This window comes from Triturus cristatus, chromosome 8 (genome assembly GCF_964204655.1).
Source record: "Triturus cristatus chromosome 8, aTriCri1.1, whole genome shotgun sequence".
Taxonomy (NCBI): domain Eukaryota; kingdom Metazoa; phylum Chordata; class Amphibia; order Caudata; family Salamandridae; genus Triturus; species Triturus cristatus.
This window is the reverse complement of record NC_140591.1, coordinates 658328993-658350811: the sequence shown is the minus strand read 5'-3', so window position 1 is coordinate 658350811 and position 21819 is coordinate 658328993. Positions and strand designations below refer to the sequence as shown.

The 21819-nt window shown below is 43.9% G+C and overlaps 1 protein-coding gene across 2 annotated transcripts; it reads left to right on the top strand.

Moving 5' to 3' along the window:
* Window positions 1–342: 342 nt before the first annotated feature.
* Window positions 343–8553, top strand: SLITRK6 (SLIT and NTRK like family member 6). Of its 2 annotated transcripts, none has more exons than XM_085622094.1 (3): window positions 343–1072; window positions 4305–4437; window positions 4849–8553. In XM_085622094.1, exon 3 carries the CDS (start codon window positions 4874–4876, stop codon window positions 7382–7384), a length of 2511 nt encoding a protein of 836 aa, XP_085478220.1. In that variant the 5' UTR covers window positions 343–1072; window positions 4305–4437; window positions 4849–4873; the 3' UTR covers window positions 7385–8553. The 2 variants fall into 2 exon arrangements, with proteins under 2 accessions (XP_085478220.1, XP_085478221.1); XM_085622095.1 differs by lacking the exon at window positions 343–1072 and adding an exon at window positions 2858–3173.
* Window positions 8554–21819: the final 13266 nt, after the last annotated feature.

Below are 21819 nucleotides of genomic sequence, written 5' to 3'. Positions count from 1 at the left end.
CAATTCTGGAGCCTCTGCGTAACCGATGCGAGTTGTGGTGATTCAAGAAGGTTTTTTTCGGTGTTAAAACAAGTAAATAGCTTTAGATGCAGATTGTATGGAGAATATTGTCACAAAAGGTATAGTGACGGGCTTCTTTATCCTTAGGAAGGTTTTCCCACAGAAAAATTCGCCTAGGTTTTTTTTTTGTGGAAAGTGTCACTACTGCCAGCTCATGAGGGCTCACTGTGCTGAGTAGGGACAATCTTAACAGCCCCTTTGCGATGTCAGTGGGTGGTTTGTCCACGTGTGAATGTGTGCAGAACCCTGCCTCGACCTTTGAACATCGTAAAACATCCCTCTGAAGGAGCGAACCCGCGCAGCTTCCTGCCCCGCGCCCGTCTGGGTCGCTGCAGCTGCGGCTGGATATATTGAGAGGGGCTGCGCGCGAGGGGAGGAGTTGCACTGTAACAAGGTGGAGCCGCATCTTGTACAATTTGACACTGGCAGTTAAGCCTCCGTGGAGGGGAAGGGCTTAATCTCCAAGCCAAATGCCAAGAAGTCTCTCTTATTTACGCCTTGGTCTCTGCCTTTGGCAACGTGACTAACAACAAAGCGAGCCAACAGGAAAGACGAGAAAGAGCGGCCGGTAGCGTGGACAGAGCTCGCGTCTGGGAGGCACGGGGGCGCAGTCTGACCTGCTCACACGCCCTGCTGAAGGGCAGGCTCTGCGCCGGCTGCCGGGCTGCTCACTGCTTCCAGAGGCGTCCTGACAACTCAGCATTACCGCAAAGTATGCTTTGAATCTTAATTAAGAAAGTCAGACAAATGCTGCTGGGCGCTCCGGCGCGCGCAGATGGTGATATTTTCAGTTCAGCGCGCCCTCTGCTCCTTCTCGCGAGCCTTCACCGGAGTCCTACTTTTGGCCGGACTTGCTGCGCGTGGAGGCGCACGGAAGCGCGCACCTTTGCGTGACACCTCTGGATCATAGAGCAAAGGGTTTACAGTGAAGAGAACGGTTCCGCACCTGCGTCCGTTTCCGCACCCCTCTGTCATAACTGCAGGTATTGCTGCCTCTGGATCCGTACCGCAGGTAAAGATAGACCCGTTCAACTATGCAACTGCCTCTGTTTGTGAAAGTGTGCGCTTGTGACATGAGAGTCCCTTTAACTCAAGGGACACTGTTATTTTCAAACTTTTGTGTAAATGGAATACCAATGTGTGTTTGACCCATTACCCCTTGAAAAGTACGATCAATATAACCGGTGTCTGTTTCTCGGAGATGTATGCGTGTGGTGTGTTCGGTTCATCATATGATAAATCGCTTCTGTTTGTATTGTGACTTCTAGAGAGATTGTTATTTGTCATTTAACTTATACATTACCTGCCACCAAGTGTTCTCTGTGTTGCTGGCTTCCATTGTATAAAGATACATCATATTTATTATATGGGGGACATGTATTGCGATGCGATGTTAATGTACACTTCATGGCAGTATGTGTGTGTGTGTGTGTGCTGTGTTAGTGTGCTTCTATCTGATATGTTTGTACCTGCCACCAAGTGTTCTCTATGTTCATGGAATTGGCTTCCACTGTGTAAAGGTATATCATATTTATTATATGTGGGACGTATTGCTATGCGATGTTGATGTATACTTGATGTCAGTATGTGCGTGTGTGCTGTGTTAGTGTGCTTCTATCTGATATGTGTGTGCCTGCCACCAAGTGTTCTATGTGTTCATGGAATTGGCTTCAACTGTGTAAAGGTATATCACAATTATTATATTTGGGACTTGTATTTCTATGCGATGTTGATGTATACTTCATGTCAGTATGTGTGTGTGCTGTGTTAGTGTGCTTCTATCTGATATCTTTGTGCCTGCCACCAAGTTTTCTCTGTGTTCATGGAATTGCCTTCCACTGTGTAAAGATATATCATATTTAGTATATGTGTGGCATGTATTGCTATTCGATGGTGATGTATAGTTCATGTCAGTGTGTGTGTGTGTGTGTGTGTGTGTGTGTGCTGTGTTAGTGTGCTTCTATCTGATATGTCTGTGCGTGCCTGCCACCAAGAGTTGTCTGTGTTCCTAGAATTGGCTTCATTGTATAAAGGTATATCATATTTATTATGTGTGGGACATGTATTACTATGCTGTGTTGATATATACTTCATGCCAGTATGTGTGTGTGCGCGTGTGTGCGTGTGCAGTGCTAGTGTGCTTCTGTGTGATGTTTGTGTGTGGGAATGTGTGTTCGAAAATGAGTGGTGTGTATTTCTGTATGATTGTGTGCGTGTGTGGTGGTAATGTGTGTTTGTATGTGTGTGGTATGTAAGCGTGCTGTTGTGTGTGACTAAAGACAGCACGGTTTGCGATTGGACATGCATCATTTGTCGCTCTCTGTAAATACTTGCAAATCAGCGTCTCTTTTTCTACTGATCAAAGTACACCCGCTCCCAGGGTAGACGATTAGAGCCCCCATTCTGATTCTTATGAGATGCAGAAACATATATTATGTCTACACAGAAAATGAACAAACGACTGCAAGCAGTAAAATGTCTTCCGGAACTCGAAAGAGTCTCCTTAATTTTCTCTACAGTTCCATAATCAGATTCTTGGCGTATTCTCTCAGAACAGATAAAATTGCCTATCATAAAAAAAAAAATACTTCCAGTAGCACAGCGCGCCTCAAGAGAATACTTTTTAAATCGTGCTATTGGAGAAATAATGTATGCACAGCCTGTGTCAAGCCTTCTCTTCCCATCTTCCAGAAATCATGTCCTCACCCCTGGGTTGCCCGCAATGGCAGGTTGAGGAGGGCTGCCGCTGCGCTTTCTCATTGCTACATGACGCCACCGCAGAGAGCAGCGAAGGGGTGCTTGTCAGTCACTGCGCCGTCGCTCTGTTTTGGCTGAGCTCTCTCATTAGTTAAGTTGGGCATTCAGCGCGGCAGTAAACAGCTGCCTTTCTCTTCCACGGTTACTACTGGAAACGGAAAATGGGGGCTAATTACCGCCAGCGGGGATTGCGGACCTCCCGTGGAAACCCTCGATATGTATATTAATCAGCAGATATGTTTGCAATGCGATTTACGCGGGCTGGGTCGTGTCCGCTGATTGAGAGAAAGCACAGAATCGCAGGCGTTACTTTATGGAACAGCACCAACTAATTGTGGTTGGGTCCGGATTCGAAGGTGTGTGGCCGTCATCATGTACACCCGCACACACTCCATCTTGGAGGCGTTTATTATTTCAAGATAATCTTCTCGGGGTGTGGGCAGGTCCATTAAGAGCGCGTGAGGGGGAGGCAGCTAGAGTGTTATCGTTATCAAGGTGAAGGGACCGGGAAGTGAGAGCGATAAAAAGTGTGAAGAGAAACCTTTCTCTCTCTTTTTTTTTTACATTTGCATATGTTTGAATTGGGTGTCAGCAGTTCATTTGTAAGTTTTCTGAGGATAAATAGAGGAAACTTTTACCTTTTCGTAAGCATAGCTGTCAAATAGACTCGTGACAACTTAAGCTTGTCCTGACTTTTCGGACAATATGAGGTTGCCGCTAATGGGGAAAAAAAGACAAAACAAAACTGCAAGTTTTTGAATGTATAGTCTGCTGTCTCCAAATGTAGGTGTCACGCATTTTGCGGGACATTGTGTGGCATATCTCTGCAGCGATTCGTATTCTTGCATAATATTTGTTAATAAAAAGTCTAACTAACTTTACGTAAATATACACCTGTGTGTCACTGGGCATGGCACATTTCTTCTGTATGATTACTTTTACTAGTCCGTTGTCGAATTTAGGATGTGAAATGCGTGCCAACGTCATCTGCAAGCTGTTCTGGCCAAGATGAAATACAAGTAGGAAATGCATACCAGACCCAAGGGCTTCCCTGACTTGATGTGGTGGACTGAACCGTTTATTGAATCCTGTCTACCCCGTCTTGCAGTTGCCAGATGTTAGTTAATACAGTACTGCAGATCCAGAAACACTAGCCCCCATCACCACCATCAAAGATTTGAGCTGCCATAAAAAGGGACTGCGGATTTATAACTCCAGTTTAAAGAGAGCATGTTTTTGCTTAACTTCTGTGGACACGTCGCAACCCATTTACAACATTTGTAGTACCAATGTGAAGTCATTTACGTTACGATATATATCCCTGAATTTATGATGCGTTCGAAAATCAGGCCCTCGTACTGTTCTTGTTTTGCATCAAGTAAATGTTTCTTGCTCGCTCATTTGGCTTTCCACGACCCCTGTGCCCTCTTAACACCCGAACACACGCGTGACTGTGACTCACTGGTTTTCATGCATTGTTTTTGTAGGTGTTTAAAATTCGGGAAGAGCCCCTGGTTTAGGAGGGCAGTGAACGGAGCCGCCTCTAGGACCCTGCAGAGCGCCTCAGATGCCGACCGAAAGGCCATTTCACAGACTGCACACTGTTAAGCCCAGCTGAGTGTAAGTCCCCACGTTGAACTATCATTGCCTCTGTTCAGGTTTCTGCTCTGCCACACAGACAGAAAAGTCCTTTTTTGTTGAGTTGGCATCTTGGTCCTGAAGACTGGTGGGCTGTGATGAACCGTGAATGACGATAGCGCAATTTCTGTAGCGTCCCTTGACATCAATTTTCCAGTCAGTGCCTGTTGCAGCTTGTCGTAGGAGCTCACTGCTTTGTCTTCCATATATCTATTTTGTGGAAGGTTCTTTAAATTGCACGCTCTCCCTAGCTGGCCGTTTATTACCATAAACATGATAACATATTTTAACCATAAAGAGGCAAGGACATTGTTACCATAAAAAATAATCTAGTTAAAGAGCTGAATATTTACCATGGAATTAAATATTAATGTATTTTGTTTTTTTTCACAGAGGCAAAAAACTGTTGCGTGGAAGCATGGAGGTGCGGATTGTTATACTTTGCTCCATTATGGTCGCTTCTGCTTACTCCGAAACCTTGCCGGGCAGTGGATCCTGTGAGGCACTCTGTTCCTGTGAGGAAAAGGACAGCGTACTGTTTGTAAATTGTGAAGAAAGAGGCATCAAGAAGTTATCTCAAATACAAGTCCCACCTTCGCTGCCCTTTCATCTTAGTTTGCTGAACAATGGCTTAAACCAACTACGTGTCAACGAATTTTCCGCCCTCACCAACCTCATCTCGTTGCACCTTGGATTCAACAACATTGTAGATATTGAGCCAGGAGCTTTCAATGGTTTGAGCCTTCTGAAGCAGCTTCACATCAATCACAATTCTTTGGAAATTCTAAAGGAAGATACCTTTCAGGGACTGGAGAACCTCGAGTTTCTTCAAGCCGACAACAACTTCATCACGGAGATCGAGTCAAGTGCCTTTAGCAAGCTCAACAGGCTTAAAGTTCTTATCCTGAATGACAATGCCATCGAGTTTCTCCCTGCAAATATTTTTCGCTTCGTGCCACTGACCCACCTAGATCTTCGAGGGAACCAGCTCCAGACACTACCCTACGTAGGATTTTTAGAGCACATTGGTAGAATATTGGATCTTCAGCTCGAAGACAATAAGTGGGCCTGTAATTGTGAACTGCTGCAACTGAAAACCTGGCTGGAAAATATGCCCCCACAGTCAATAATAGGGGAAGTGGTTTGCTATAGCCCACCCATTCTGAAGGGAAGCATGCTAAGTCGACTGAAAAAAGAAGCAATGTGTACTTCTGATCCAATAAATGAACTGGAAGATCCTTCCGGGCTATTGCCAATGGTTGTAACTGCATCTGCAAATGATGGGAGAATAGCAAGCAAAGCAATACCTGTCCCAAAAGCTCCAACGAAGGAGCCCCCTTTGGTTCCGCACGCCACAAAGCCAGCAACTCAGCTTCCAGTTGTGTACTGTCCAGTGCCATGCCACTGTACCAGCCACATTCACTCAGGGCTTTTAATACATTGCCAGGAGAGAAACATCGAAAGCTTGTCAGACTTAGGGCCACCACCTCTCAATCCCAGAAAGTTTATTCTGGCTGGAAATATTGTCCAAACTGTGCTGAAATCAGATCTTGTGGAATATGCATCTTTGGAAATGCTTCATTTAGGCAACAATCGCATTGAAATAATCGAAGAAGGATCATTTGTGAATCTCACCAAGTTGCAAAAGCTTTACCTGAATGGAAATCACCTGACAAAACTGAGTCAAAGTCTCTTTCTTGGTCTGTTACAGCTTGAGTATTTGTATCTTGAGTACAATGCGATTAAGGAAATATTACCAGGGACATTTAATACAATGCCAAAACTAAAGGTCCTTTACCTGAACAATAACCTCCTGCATAATTTGCCTGCGAATATTTTTTCAGGAGTTCCGCTTGCTCGACTTTACCTAAGAACTAACCAATTTGCGCATTTGCCTGTTAGCAATGTCTTGGATGAATTGGACTTGCTGGTCCAGATTGAGCTTGAGGATAACCCTTGGGACTGTACATGTGATTTAGTAGGCCTAAAGCAATGGATACAAAAACTGAGCAAAAACACGATGATGAACGACATTTTATGTAAATCCCCAGCAGCATTAGCAAAAAAGGAATTAAAAACTCTAAACAATGAAGTGCTATGTCCCGGCCTGGCAAACAATCCAGTCCTGCCAACACAAGTAAGTTATGTGGTTGTGTCAACGCCATCTACAACAACCAGCAGCGCTGGAAGCATTCTTCGGTCCATCACAGACTATGTGCCACTCTCGGTTTTAATCCTTGGCCTGCTTATTCTCTTCATAGCGATTGTGTTTTGTGCAGCTGGGATAATTGTTCTTGTTCTTCACCGACGAAGAAGACACAGAAAGAAACAAACTGAAGAACAACTACGGGAAAATAGCCCTGTTCGTCTCCAGTACAGTATGTATGGTCATAAAATGACCCATCACACAACAGAGCGACCAGGATCAGCACTCTATGAGCAGCGCATCATTAATCCTGCAGTTCATGTATACCAGAGCCCACCCTTCAGCCCAAAGCATACAGCCCACGAGGAAGAAGCAGATGAAAAAGAGCCAAATGACCATAAGCATCTCCGCAAGAGTCTGATGGAAAGAGAAAATGATTCACCACTCACAGGCTCAAACCACAAGTTCAGAGCTGAGGACCAGTCAGCAGAGTTTCTATCCTTTCAAGATGCCAGCTCATTGTACAGAAACATCCTTGAAAAAGAAAGGGAACTTCAGCAGCTTGGCATTACCGAATACTTGAGGAAAAATATAGCTCATTTGCAGCCTGACCTGGACGCGCATTATCCTAGAACGCGTGAGGAACTGAAGTTAATGGAGACATTTATGTATTCCAGGCCCCGAAAAGTCTTGGTGGAACAGACTAAGAATGAATATTTTGAACTTAAAGCCAACTTGCATTCTGAGCCTGACTATTTGGAAATTTTGGAACAGCAAACATAAAGGAATATATTTATCTTTAAGTGTGGTCAGAGACAAAGGTGCAGGAATCTTGGTTCTCTCCAAACCTTGTAAATACAAGTGCCTTAAACACATTCATCATCAAATGGAACCTAAGCACAGCAGCAATCCTGGAGCAACTCAGGGACCGCTGTGAGAAGCCATTGCGACACTGAGCAACAAACAGTCAGTCAACAAGGAAAGCATCATCATGAAGTAACTTTGTTTTAGAAAATGAAGTTACTACATTTTACTAGGCTTTAAAAAACCCATCCAGTTGGCAGTTAGTATTCTGTGTGCCGGTGGATACAAAATGTTTCATTGTGTTGATTTTGTGTACCATGGCTTCATGCATTTGACTTTAACATAGAGGCCATAGTGGTTAAGGATTAGCACCAAATGGAACATAGGCAATTATAGACTTTTTTTGCAGTGGTTGCAATCTATGGTCCTACTCAAGATTTGAAAATCTATGGCAAACTATACATCTGATAAAAGAGGTAAACAGCGTTGGTTATTTAAATTTTCACTATGGTTTGCTAAACGTAGGGTTTCAAGACAATAATTTGCCTTCTTTTAAAAATGTGTCAGATAACTATTGTGGCATACCCCATGCCCGAGCTGCTTTTCCTGTTGGTAGACAAGCAAAGATTTGAGAAGTTCTATCTTACAATGCTACTGTACACCCATTTTCATCACTTGTGTTTTGGTTTCGGCTTCTGCTCCACGAATGCTCAAGATAGCCAGAAAGAGTGACTAAGCTGTAAATACTGTAAATGTACAGATTCTATGTATATTTTTTTCGATGTAGTTGGCTCCTGTGGTGGCTTTTTTGTTTTCTTGCCGATAGAGACAATTTTACTGTGGCCTGAACTCTCCAAGTAAGAGTTAGCCCTTTTATTTTGTTTGTGATTAAGAGGTAATTTGCCATAAATTCGTAGAAAACATGCACTTATTATTTTGAGTGGTGGACGTGGCTTGGAGTTTGAAGCACTGCAGCATTATTCACTAGAAAGGTCTGGCAAATTTATAAGAATTATTTATTCTGTACAGTTTTGTATCATTACATTTTGAATCACAAAATAATTATTCTTGGGTGCCTTCTAAGCAGATTAAAAGAAATGCTCAAAGCAAATAAATCAAAGAGTTTGTGGAAGCATTTGAATCGTAAACATGGACAGAGTTTTTTGATTATTTGTTTGAGCCATTGGCAATATAATTTCCCACCCACACGTGTGTGCAATGATATATGGCAGTTCATTTGAATTGCATATGATGTGATGATTAGCCAATTGATTTTGGGTGGGTACATTTTCTAATGGTGTTGTGTGTTTGATGTGATTGCTGGGAGAAGGGTTGGTAGGCACAACAGGCCTCTGTGATATTATCTAAAATATTTTTTTTCCAATTTGGGATGCACGTGACATGTATGTGTGTACACATTTGTAATTCACCAGAGCAGGAAAAATGCCTGCAGCTGTTATGCACACCCTGCAGTGTAGCTGCCAATGCTGCTTAGGAAATGACTCAGTGGTGTCCACACAGATCGAAGAATATGTTTAGGAACCTACATTATTTTAGTCTTGTTTTTAAAGATGGGACATATTCGCATGAGCACAGATATGTTAAACTGTTCAACTTAACACAGTTTAGTTTTACAAAGTTCATAAAAAGAAATATTTTCCCAAGAAACGTCAAATAATGAATTCAGAAGTGTGCTTTTGTATTAACAATCAGAGCATATTTAATGTTTTGACTAAGTAAATGTAACGTCCTTATATTGTTTTCACTGGCACACAATTTCAGTTAGCAAAAAAGATTATTCCCTGTGAAGTTTTTTTCCTTTTTTCTGAGCAGAACGTCTTTTGTTTCATTCAGGTCGATGTTGTCAAACGCCATTGATCAATAGCTCATAGCGAAGATGACAAAAGCATTTTGATCATCATCAGTCCAGAACCAGTACACAGCAGTCCGTCTTGTAGGGCACAAGGTCGCCCCTCCTGATTAAGACCCCAGCTTTAATTGCCCCACACTGCAGGTCATAGTCAAAGCACATCCTCCTGCCAGGGGACTTATTTTCAGGAGCACTGTCAGGGGTGGCGAGGGGCTGGGCAAAGTAATTAATGCCTTTCTGATACATCTGCACGGGATCCGTCATAGAATGTAAAATTAACCCATAAACAATTATGTGTTCATTCCCTCAGATAGGTAGGCATCTTAGTGAAATACCCAGATTAACATTTATGTACCACACGAGCTATTTATTCAGCATAAGAACATTGTCTTGGTAGAACGTTGCTAGACATTCTCTACCTTGCATGAGAGGATTGCTGGTGACTGCTGTATCCACTATGAAGTCACATATGGTTAAAAGGGTATGAACCCTACTAGATTTGTATGCATGGGAGTTGGAGTTTTGAATATTTGTATATCTATAAATGAATATTTATGTGTGTCTGTGTGTTTGCCAGTGGCAGTTTAAATCGTTTTTTGGACAGATGCTGCTAGGCATGTCTTGACATTTCCTTAAATGGACATATCTGCCATTTATGAAAGCAGAGTGTTGTGGCAAAGATGCTTCTCTGTAAATATCAACTATGCACCACTGTATGAATGAGGAAATGTGTAAGAATTGTGTCAGCTGGAACTAAGGGCTCACATTTTGGAGAATCATGCTAACTTAAAGATTTCTGGAGGCTCTAATTAGATGAAACGTTTCCTTGAATACATATGATGGGGTTTCCATTACATCTGTTATGGAGTGCATATGTGGCAAATGTGGAAAACAGTGGGGTCCCGAAGTTCAAAAGACCGATATTTCGGAATTGAAGTAGCTTAAATGCGAGACTGTGATGAGTAAGGATGGAAAGTGTCAATCTCCAAATGTGATGAAGAAAATCAGTGAAAACTCAAACAGAAAAAGTAGAAATGAAAATCCAAACCAGATTCAAGAGATGTAAAATGGATAAATCCAGTTAATGCTTTTGAGACATAAATTCACACTTAAACAATGGCTAGCTAGATGGTAAAATATTTGGCATGCGGCAAGAAAGGATATCTGAAGGTAAAATAGACACATTTTAGAGTTGAAATGGAAACAATCTGTTCCTCAAATGCATCCAATGTAAAGCTCGAAATGTAGGTTTCTGGGACTGCATATGCAACACAAGCTTATTTTAAATCGTGGGGAAATAGATTAAAGATGTGTAATGCTGCAGCTCAAATGTGGTATATTTCAATCTCAAATTTTGTTAACATGATCCCTCATAGAGAACAGTATTTGACTCAAGTAGTTATGACTCTCAATAGGAAAAGCCTTGGGTGGGTTATGGTGCACTTTCCAAGGCTAGGGCAACATGAGTGGAGGAGAATGATGTGAGGAGGAAAGGGCTAACATGATACTCTTGAGGCTTCACCTCTCATGAGCCATGCCCTTTCCACATGCCAAGAGGTAATACACTGCAAACCTACACGAAGTCACCTTCAATACTATCAATACTAAATAACCTTAAACATCAGTTTCGATAGCAAGATTTTTAAATATCAGCTTACACAAATACCACCAGTGCTAAGTTAAAAAAAGAAAAACTGGGATAGCACTGCAGATAAAATTATGCATGCACACTTAGGCATACATGATATTTGGGTTAATCCCATGATTAAAAATCAAAAAAACATTCAAGTGGGTCAATTTATGGTGTTGCAGGTGTTATAAGTATGGCCCTACCAAACACAAGTCAGGCATTTCAAGAATCCTAAGAAATTTGGCAAATGCTTGACCTGGCTTAGCAGTCCGGGCTGCACTTTACCCATGAGGCACATGGTCAAGACTGATTTGCATATGACCAGGTCTAAACTGGGGTGGCATGTTGAGCAAAAGAATCATGGATTTAACCCAGATCTCTTGACTGGGGTTGAATGTTTTGATTTGTTCTGCATTCCATCCATCAATTGTGTGTCTTTTGCTTTCTTGCCCTAAGTGTGCCAGGTATGCCCAGACGTGAGTCCTGGGCTCACTGTGCCACTGGAATCAAGCTATCCTGGCTGATGAGGGGTGAAATCCCAAAACCGGTCCTAGGATGCTTGTTTCCGGTCCAGGGAGGACCTGGTTTGGCAGTTTGGGCTGGACTGTTCCCATGAGGCACAGGGTCAAGACTGATTTGCATATGACAAGGTCTAAACTGGGGTGGCATGGTGAGCAAAAGAATGATGGATTTATCCCAGATCTCTTGACTGAGGGTGAATGTTTTGATTTGTTCTGCTTTCCGTCCATCAATTGTGTATCTTTTGACTTTAAACTTAGTCATGTTTTCTTCTCACATCTAATTTATCACGAGAATAGAATTTTACTCAGTCTAGTACCATTATTTTTGTTTGGTTTTAATCTATTCCATGGCTTTGAAAGTTATTTCATGAGTTATGTCTGCCAGTAGTCTTTCCTCACCACTTTGAAAGAGCTTCTGGAATACCTGCCTCTTCCCCAAAGGCCTTGTGCAGGGGATTCTCTGTGCATGGAAACTAGATGCAGGGTGTGTACAAAGGTGACGACCTGCCTCCACAGCCTGCTCTGCATAGTAGGACATGTACAATAACTCTGGAATTAGGTGGGAAGAGAATTAGGCATGGCCAAAGGGCACACATTGGAATCAGTACCTAATTAGCATGGCAAAAGTCTATGCACAGTGGCATATTACTTAGGCTAGGAGCTAAAGAATAATAAAAGAACAATATATTATTTAAAAAACCTTGATGCCAGGAAGTTGTGATTCTTTACTCAGAATTCAATGTCTGTCACTAAATAAAATAGAACATTGAAAAGACAGGTAAAACTCTGAGCTGAAAGGACCTTATGGGAAACATCAAAAATATAAAAGCAGTTTATTCTTTAAATCGTGGTGATCTATGTAACCCTTATTCCTTTCCAATTAGTTGTCCATGTCTAGGACTGGGCATAATATTCCATCAAACGTCAAAATAAGTATAATCTTCCATTTTTTATTGTGGAGCTAAAGCGGCTTTCTCTGCTGGCAAACACAAATAAGTGGGCAAAATCTCAGCCATGCCGTCCCCTCCCCCCCAGACCTTCTTCAGTCATACCCTCCTGTGGGCAAGCTCTTGACCCCAGTGGGCCCTGCAAGTTAAGTAGATTTCCCACCTATTGTCATACTTTTCTTCACTAGAATATGCTGTGACTGAGAAACATGTTCCTGAACAATTAAAGGTGGAGGCTTCAATCAGGGAGCCTACCTGCGGTATCTGTCCATGGAGAAACGACTGGACTACACATGAAGTTCTCATTTCTCAAAGGGGGAATTTAGAACTATATTTATATTCCATTCATTTCACCTATAGATCACACAATCTTTCAGCACTGGTAGGTGGATGAGCGAAAAAAGGTAAATTTGTGAGAGGTTTCACACACACTTATTGTTGAATGAAAAAACTGCCCACCTTTATTCATACCTCATACTGAAGTGTCACATATAACTTCACATGTTTGCTAAAGTCAGTCAAGGTCATGCTCAGTTTCCAGTTAGGTTGGTTAGTCTATATCAACTGAAGCTGCGTCTGGTGGCTCAGTGGACTAATGCATCCACTAGAGGGGCCTGTGTTCTACTTCATGGCCGCAGGTTCAAATCTTGGTGGGTTCACTCAGCCTTTCATCCATCAGAGGACGATAAAATGAGTACCATTGTGTTGGGTAACAATAAACATCTGTTATTCAGCATCAAGATACCTACGGGTGAGTGTGCACTTTACAAATACACATTATGTCAACTTGAAAGTTCAGATTACCAGCAATTTTGGTGACATGTAAATACAGTTGCACAAAATGTGCCAGACACCTGGTTACCTCAACACAGGTTCTTCATTCCAATAGGTCAAGTAGGGTCAAAATTATTGGGGTTGATGGTGAAGTAGCATGTCAGTTTTCAGTCCCATAGCTTCACCAAACTCGTAATAAGATAGATTGCTACTCAGAATAGATTTTTGTTGTTGTTAAGGTAAAGCGACATATAAAAGTTTATAAGATATTTTCATTAAAATATGCTTGGCAGTTGACACATTTCTATTAATTAGTATATTTGGTCTTTCAGTACCTTTAGTGCATTTGGTAATCTGCAGGGACTGTGTTATCACCCTGGCCCGTTCAGTCCAGGTTCTTCATTTTAAGTTTCAAGCCTGCTTACAAGCCGTTCACCAGCTGCTGACCCAATATCAGAGCCCAGGACGTGGGTTGGTTTGGAGGGCAGGTCCGAAGACTTCACATCCGCAGTTCACAGCTTTTGATACACACATGCAAAGGGCACTCTGTGCATTGTGGCGCTTTGAGTCTTTTCCATTGCTCAGTCCTTATGTCTCTATAGCCCATATTTACCGGTAGACATCAGACACTGGGCCTAGGGTGGTCTTTGGTCACACTCACTATCTAGTCACATGTCCCCAAATTCCATTGCATACTGCATTTGGCCATATGCAGTCGCAATTTGGCATATGGAGTTGCCTTTGACCATTCTCTGCACATAATTTCTGTGACAACAGAAGGAACAGTGCATAGTCTCCAACTATAAGCAATGGAGAGTAGAGATTAGGCAAAGCATTTAACCACACCTTATGCCCTATCCTGGTGCTCCCAGAATGCACTGCACATGGCCTATTGCCTAGAGAATTGGGCATCTAGTGCAACACCTGTACTTTGGTCACTCTTGCCCTCTGCTTTGTACACTTGAAAACATTTGGCCAGGCCTTTGGCCGTGCATTGCAGGTTCCGGACTCAAGACATGGCCCAACCTCCCTGCTCCCACACCTGATGCACACATATCTCATCTGTGTGCAAGAGGCACTCTGTGCAGGAATCAACTTTTAGCCATGTAAATCACTCTTAACAATGCTCTAATTTCCCAAAACACAAATGTTGTAGCCAAGTGAAAGTGGGGGGCAGACAATGGGTGCAAGACACAGACCTATAACCTCGCTCCCAAAACTGCTGTTTTCAAGATTTGGTCTTGTGTTGGAGATAGTGTGCAGGGAGAGGCCTTTGTTCTCACCCTACTCAGTGTCCAGTTCCTCAGATCTAGATGTGTCATCCTTGGGCTATGTGCGGTTGGCACTGGGCACAGGGAATGCACCCAGCACCAGTGCCACTATAAAGTGCTGAGTATAGACCTGTGTCATGGATAGTGGACCATAGGGGCATGGCACACCCCCAGGCCAAAGTAAGTTACATTGTGCACAGCCTCCAGCAATTTACAATGGTTTCTGAGCAGAGGGCAAGGCCACCAGCCATGCCCTAAACCCAGCCCCAGTGCTCATGCAGTCATCCAAAAAAGGTATCCAGCTGTTCACAGAAGGCTTTGGGTGCAGGACTGTGACTGGGGGGTCATATGCAGATTGTAGCCATGCCATGTTACCAGCTTCCATGCCCCTAGATCCCACAGTAAATTGTTAGTTTTAGACTCTTCCGTATTCTTTGCAGTTTGAGAATTCTTTCATTGCCAGTTTAAGACCATTATTGGGTTTCTTGAACCTAGCTTGTTGGTGTAAACCTTCTATAACAAAGACAAAGGGCATTTTTCACAATTCGAGGATGCCTAATGTCCCCATTGGCTCTGCTGTGGGATACCCTTAGTGCAACTTGCCCGCCCCAAGATATTCTTTCTCTGACATGGGCTTGTAGATGCTGTTTAACCATTCGTATTCTGTAAACGAATCTGGAGTGGCATTTTCAATTGGTGACACTGACAGCGAATCAACCAGTGGCAGCTCTGGAACTGCAGGTGCAATGGTAAAAATAGATACATCAGTCAATAGGAGGTGTTTTTTAAGTCCAGAATCAGTTCCGAAGTGGTAGATCTCAAAGTAATGATATAAATATACCAAAAAAAAACATTTTGAAGCCATCCAGTGCGTTTTTAGTATAATGTACGAAAAACATAACTTTTTCTAGGTCCTATGGAAGGGGTGTGTGCCAGGGTCGCACAAAACAGGTGGGGGAGAAAATGGCATTTGCTTCCTATAGGGAAGGCTGAGGCTGATCCATCCAATCAGCGGTGTCTGAATGTTACATTCAGTAAAAGTGTGACGCAAGCACATGAATCAGACAGGGACGGAGGGTGTGTGTTTAAGCACAAGGTATGTGAGTTTACGAGATGGATGGAAAGGTAATTGTCGAAAGCATTTCGGGAATGCACCGACACTCAAGGTTATTACCTGGGTGTGGCGAGCGTCTGCACCCATTCCCTCCCCTGAATCTTCACAACAGGCCCATGGCTCATTATCGTGACTAATATTCGTGGCTCATTTGAGGCAGAATAATGCTGGAGGGGGGGAAGTGAAACCGACAGGAGGAGGTGAGGGAAAGCTTGAGGTGAGAGACTGAGGGAGAGAGAGAGCTGAAAACAAGAGGGAGGTAGTCAAATCAGCTTGTTATTGGTAGGAGAGCAGGACCTGTGAACGAGCTGCGCATTTTGAAAGCGACCCCCAAGTAGTAAAAAAATTTTGATAGGAATTGACAATGTCCTAAGGAATCTTATAACGAAACTTCTCGTTTAATTAAAAACTAATCCGAGAAACAATTATTAAGGGAAATATATTTTGGAATTTTGGATTCTTAACTCCTTTTGGTGAACAGAGTGACACCCTGAATTCGTAACCAATTATTTTTTAGCTGTAAACAACCTTAGGGTGAGCTTTGTCAAGCATATTTACAATGTGATCATTGGAAAGAACAGTTGACGAAGCACCATAGACCCATTTTATTTGACTTTATTTTAGTTCCATTTGTGTTTTTTAGGTGCTACTAGGTACCAGTGTCAGCTTTAGAGAACACTGGGTGGACAAATAGGAATGGGGCTAAAAAGTCTTGCTAGTAGAGGAGCAATCTGTCAACAAAATGGTGGTGCTTGCTGGAGGCATCCTTCATCCAAGACTCCGAGGAGCATATCTACAAAGAAATGATGCAGCATGGCGCTGCAAGCAATTTTGCAGCGCAATGCTGCGCCATTTCAAAACTGCAGGAATGCACCATATTCACAAGAATATGGCACACCCCTGTGTTTTCCCTTGCACCAGCACAAAAAAAGCTGCCTAGCGCCAATGCAGACACTTTTGTGCCATGGTGTGAGGGTGCCTGCGTTGCAGGGATGATTGTTAATGTGTAGGAAGGGACACCTTCCTGAACCTAAACAATTATTAAAGGTGATTTGCTCTTCCTATGTGAGCTGCAGAAAGCATCACCCATAGAGCAAAAAAACAAGGAGAAATACAAGTATTTCCCCTTGTTGGGCCACTTTATCGCCTGTTTTCAATGGTGTTAGTTCTTGGCGCCACCTCAGATTTACACCTCCTTGTACATCTGGGCAGCATCAAAAAGCAATGGGTGTTGCGGTGGAACGCCCACAGCAACACCCATCGCACGCCCCTTTGAATCAGAAAACTGTGTGAAAGGGTACAATGTTTACAATGCGGCGTTAAGCCCCTCAAAGAGGCTTAGCACCGCATTGTAAATATGGAGCAGGGCATTGCGCCAACGTAGCGTCGTAAAAAGTGATGCTCTGATGGTGCAACGCTCTTGTAAATATGCCCCCTAGATTGATAAAATGAGGGTGCATGTCATAGGTGGGAGCACACACATCAAGATATGTGCCCCTTTGGCTAAAGAACCTAAGGAAGCCAAGCAGTGACAATGTTGACAAACCAGACCTGACATGCAAAAACTAACAGCCATCTAAAATCACAGGCCAGGCTGCTGTTACAGAGTTTCCATCCTTCAGCTGACGCTGACTAACCAAAGCGAGTATAAACAGGATCTGTGCGAGATGAATAGCTTGTAGTGCCTGCGGTGCCTTTGGGAGCTTTTTACTCGTATCAATGCTGGGTGTGTCTGTGAGACGGCTCAAAACTCTTAATTCCATGATCTAGCTCATAGCTAGGATATTCTACACCAGACAAATTGGTTGGTCTGGTGTGTGGATTAGCGGATCGGCATGATTGCATTTTTGTGAAGCAGGGAGCCCTGTTGCAGCCACTGCCGTGGCTTAGAGGAGATTTATGAGGTTAGCTGTACATCACTGACATATTAAGAGCAGCTTAAACAAGTTGCTAGAATTGTGAAGTGAAAAGAAAGACAACAAAAGCCTTTGCACGAAAGCCGCTCGCCTGGGAGGCTCGATTTTTCGTCTTCGCATGCTTGGATTTGCCTGTTAGGCCCTTGATGAAAATGGAGCCTGAAATCGTGTCACTTGCTACGACCCACCACGGCATAAACCGCTCCAAGCATGAGATGCAGTCGTATTACAAGGTTACGTCGAGGAAAGCTTCGCTCTGCTTACGATTCAGGCCTGAGTTTGATTGTGGTAACCAGGCTTCTCCAGAGAGCTGTGACGAGGAAGGTACTTGGAAAAAATGTGAAATGGGAACATTGCTTGAGGACAGAGCATATGGCATTACCTGTTTTCGAGAAAAGTGTTTCTTTTTGACATATGGTGATGCAGTGCAAACGCTGTAAAAACATCTTGAGAGGTATCCGGAGAATCTCAGTGAGACAAAAGTGAGTAGTTTTATATCACTTTTTTGTTTTCTATCAATTCTATTTTTTGTTTATTATTTATTATTTTTGGATCTAGCTCTTCAAGTGCTCCACACCAGCTGGTGGCAGAGCGCTTTACAGTGCAAACGGATCAGGGGGAAAAAACACAAGAAAACGGAATCTTCTGCTAATTAACACCAGATATGGTTGCTGCACACTTTCAAGCAGAAAATGCGGCTCCTCTCATGTAATAAATACTATAAAGAGGGGTGTGAGGTGGGAGGCAGTTTGCGGAGGAAAGTGACGCAAGAGCTTCTTAAAAATATGCTTTTATGGTATTTCTAAAAGAGATGATAACTTCTTTTCTACATATAGAAATGCCACTGTTATGATTGTGGGTGTCAGCTCGGGGTAGACAGAGAAAGCAGTTACTCTCTAGCTTTGCAGTTTGTACTCCTGACACTGCCCTACTTAACTCTTGTATCACTTGTCATGGAGTCAACAGCAAAACGTAAACGTGCCTCTAAGATCCCCATCGATTTTCTGCATTTTTCATCAATCGGTCTTCTTCCAGACAATTAACACTATCTAGGAGGCTGCTTACTGGGTTAGAGTGTACTGCACCTGGCTGTTATTGCAGGGTTATCCATGGACATTTTGCCTTCTCCCTCCTATTTTTTCCGACCAGTTTTTGTTTGTGGTCTCTGACGAGAAATGGGAAACTGACAAAGGGAGTCATATTCCTTGTGGTGGGAGGGACACTCTACTGGCTCTAGAAGGGAGTGACAGGGTGAGGTGTACCCCACACGAGGAAGTCCTGGTTGGGGAGTATGGAGTCACCCCAGAGGGGGGTAGGTTGATTTTGGGGGCAGTCAGATACTGTCTCAACACATGGGAGATGATGTGGGGTACTTTTTCAACATACTGGATGGTTGGGTGAAGGGTAGTATGTTGAACACACGTGAGGGGCTGTACAATTGGATTGTTTGAGAGCACATGTTCAATCACAGTTTTCCAGGACTATGCCAACAACTAGTGGAGTGTGAGTTCTCTGAGCACCAGGGAGCTTGCACTGGAGGCAGAGGGTCTGAAGAGGCATTTGGGATTTATCCAGGAGGAAGTGGCTTAGGTTTTCCCCAACCGAGGGAGGTGGGGGAGCATCACTGTAGCCCAGATAGGTTCCAGTGTAGTGGGATGGGGAGAGGGTCTCCCTTCTCAGTGCAGGAAGAGAAGTGGGGTTGGGCAGAGGCCTAGTTTGCCCAAACATACTCCCAGTGTGTGGATGGTTCCCAGAGGGAGCACCAGGAGAGGGGTCTAGTCTGCACCAGGAGGCCATCCACTGAGATGTACCCCATAGGGTCAGGAGAGTTGGGGGGGAGGGCTGTCACAAGTGTCTCACCAATTCTGGTGTCTGGCAGCCCCACTCTGGAAAGAAGAGTGCAGAAGTCCAGATGGAGGGGTGAGGGTGGGACAGTCCCCAGTGGGAGGACCAGTGGGTCAGGGATTGCCAGCTCTGAGGTCAGAGCACACCAGGACTCACCCTGCTGATGCCACTTCTGGATTTGGCTTGGGTAGGCTCCATGAACTGTCAGATGGCCACAGGGCAGGATATCCTTGCCAGGTAGACTCTTGCACAACACGTACAGTAAGTGTTTCACTTTGGGGGGGAGGTAGGAGTACTCCCTTGGAAGTCCTGGCTTGCCAGGCACAAGCTCAGCCTAAAGGTACATACCCTGGGTTGGGAAACCATTTGCGGGATAGCACCTCTGAGCTGGGGGAGAAGTGAGCATGACAGTTGCCTCTCACACTCTGAAAGTTCTGGATTCTGGGGGTACCACTCCCGCAAGGAAGGTACTGGCCCAGGATAAGGGACAGGGTGAGGGAGAGCCTGCCCCTGTCTCCTGTCCAGCCTAAGGGAACAGACCTTGAGCTGGAGGACCAGCTTTAGGATACCATCTCTGAACTGATGGAAAGGAGAGTGGACAAAGGGTGCCAATCACCTGGGGCTACCACTCCCCACTCTGAGAAACCACAGAGGTTCAAGAGGCCTGGACAGCCTGAGGCCTGGCTCTTGGCACTGACTGCTGTTAGTGGCTACTGTGGGCTGCTGTCTTTCTGACAGAATTGCCCTTAGTTTGGGGACACCTCAAGGGTGGAAAGGGCCACACCACTGTGTTGGCCATGGTGGTACCGTCTGCCCACTGGGAGACATCAGTGAGCAAAGTAAGGTAAGGTGCTGCACAGATGGGATCCCCATGAGTTAACTTAGTGGGCCCTGAAAATATGGACAGAGGGATCCAACTGGGTTTAGAAATGCATAGAACTGGAATGTGCCCCTGCTGTTGCAGTCCAGAGTCCATGTTCTATCATCCTAGGCAGGGAAGTTCATCAAGGTCTCGATTAGACTACCATGGCTTTACACTGGAAGGGAGTTGTGTTGAAACTGGTCCTTTTTGCAGGGTTATCCCCCACATTTTTGCCTTCTCCCTCTTATTTTTTTCTGACCTGCTTTTGTCAGCTTTAGGACTCTGTGCAAATTACCACTGCTAACCAGTGCTTCAGTGCATATGCTCTCTTTTTAAATTGTATTGGTGATTGGGTTATCCATGATTGGCATATTTGATTAACTAGTTAGTCCCTAGTAAATTGTACCAGGTTTACTCAGGGACTGAAAATCAAATGCTGCTAGTGGGCCTGCAGCACCGATTGTGCTACCTTCATGAGTAGCCCTGCAAACATCTCAGACCTACCCCTACAGTGTCTGTTTGTGCAGTTTTAAACTGTCATTTCAAGCTTACAAGTGCACCCTCTTGCCAGGCCCAAACGTTCCTTTCTACTACATGTAAGTCATCCCTAAGGTAGGCCCAAGGTAGCTCCATGAGCAGGGTGTAGGACATGGACCATTGTGTTTTACATGAAATAATAGTGAAATATTGCTAATTTAGTTTTTTACTATTGCATCACTATCCATCCCATTGGGTAAAATGGGGATTGCCTTTAAATATCATTTAAGCCTAATTTCCCACTAGGAGCCAATAGAGATTTGGAGTTTGGGGTCTCTGAACTCAGAATTTAAAAGTACATGTTTTGAAGAAGTTGGTTTTTAGATTGCAAGTTTGAAAATGCCACTTTTTGAAAGTGGGCATTTTCTTGGTCAACCATTATGTGGTTCTGCCTGTTTGTCTGTAGAATCCACATCTGGGTTTGGTTGACAGTTGGGCTCTTGTGCATTCACTTTAGACAAGTCACACAAAGGAGGCTGAGATGTGCCTGGCTTATTGAGATGGGCCATCAGCAGGCTGATGGACCTTCCTGAGATAGAGTGATGGGAGGAGTTGTCACTGACATCTGAATAGTGCTTCACCTGTTCTCACACAAAGCTGTCTCTACCCCCTGCAGAATGTTTGGAACCAGGTCAGGGAAAGACAAGGTCTGGTGCACTACAAAGTCTTTCCTTTGAAGTTTGCCTACTTCAAAGGCAGAAAGGGGTATAAGTATTGGACCTCTGATACTCTCAAATCAAAACAATGCTGAACTAAAGGGCATTCTGCCAGGAAAACAAGCTGGATGCTGTAGGAGGGACTGATAAGCCTGTTGCTTTCTTGTGCTGGCCTGCTGCTCGCTGCTTCGGTCCTGGGAATGAAAGGACTGGACTTTGCTTTCTACATCCTGCTTCATAGGTTCTCCAAGGGGTTGTGTGAGCTTGCCTCCTGTTAGGAAGTCTCAGGGCCCTCAAAGACTTCATTTAACAGTGCCATGGTCTTTTGCTGAGAGCCCTGACTTGCCAAGTGGTGTCACATCCAGTTCCTGGACCCTTGGAAGTAGAATCTGGTGAGAAAAGCTATGCATCGACTCACAGTGCCCATTTTCTCAATGCAACACCACCGTGCAACTGAAGAATTGATGCAGC

Coding starts and splice junctions, on each gene's coding strand:
- SLITRK6 (XM_085622094.1), top strand. CDS start 4,874: ATGGAGGTGCGGATTGTTATACTTTGCTCCATTATGGTCGCTTCTGCT.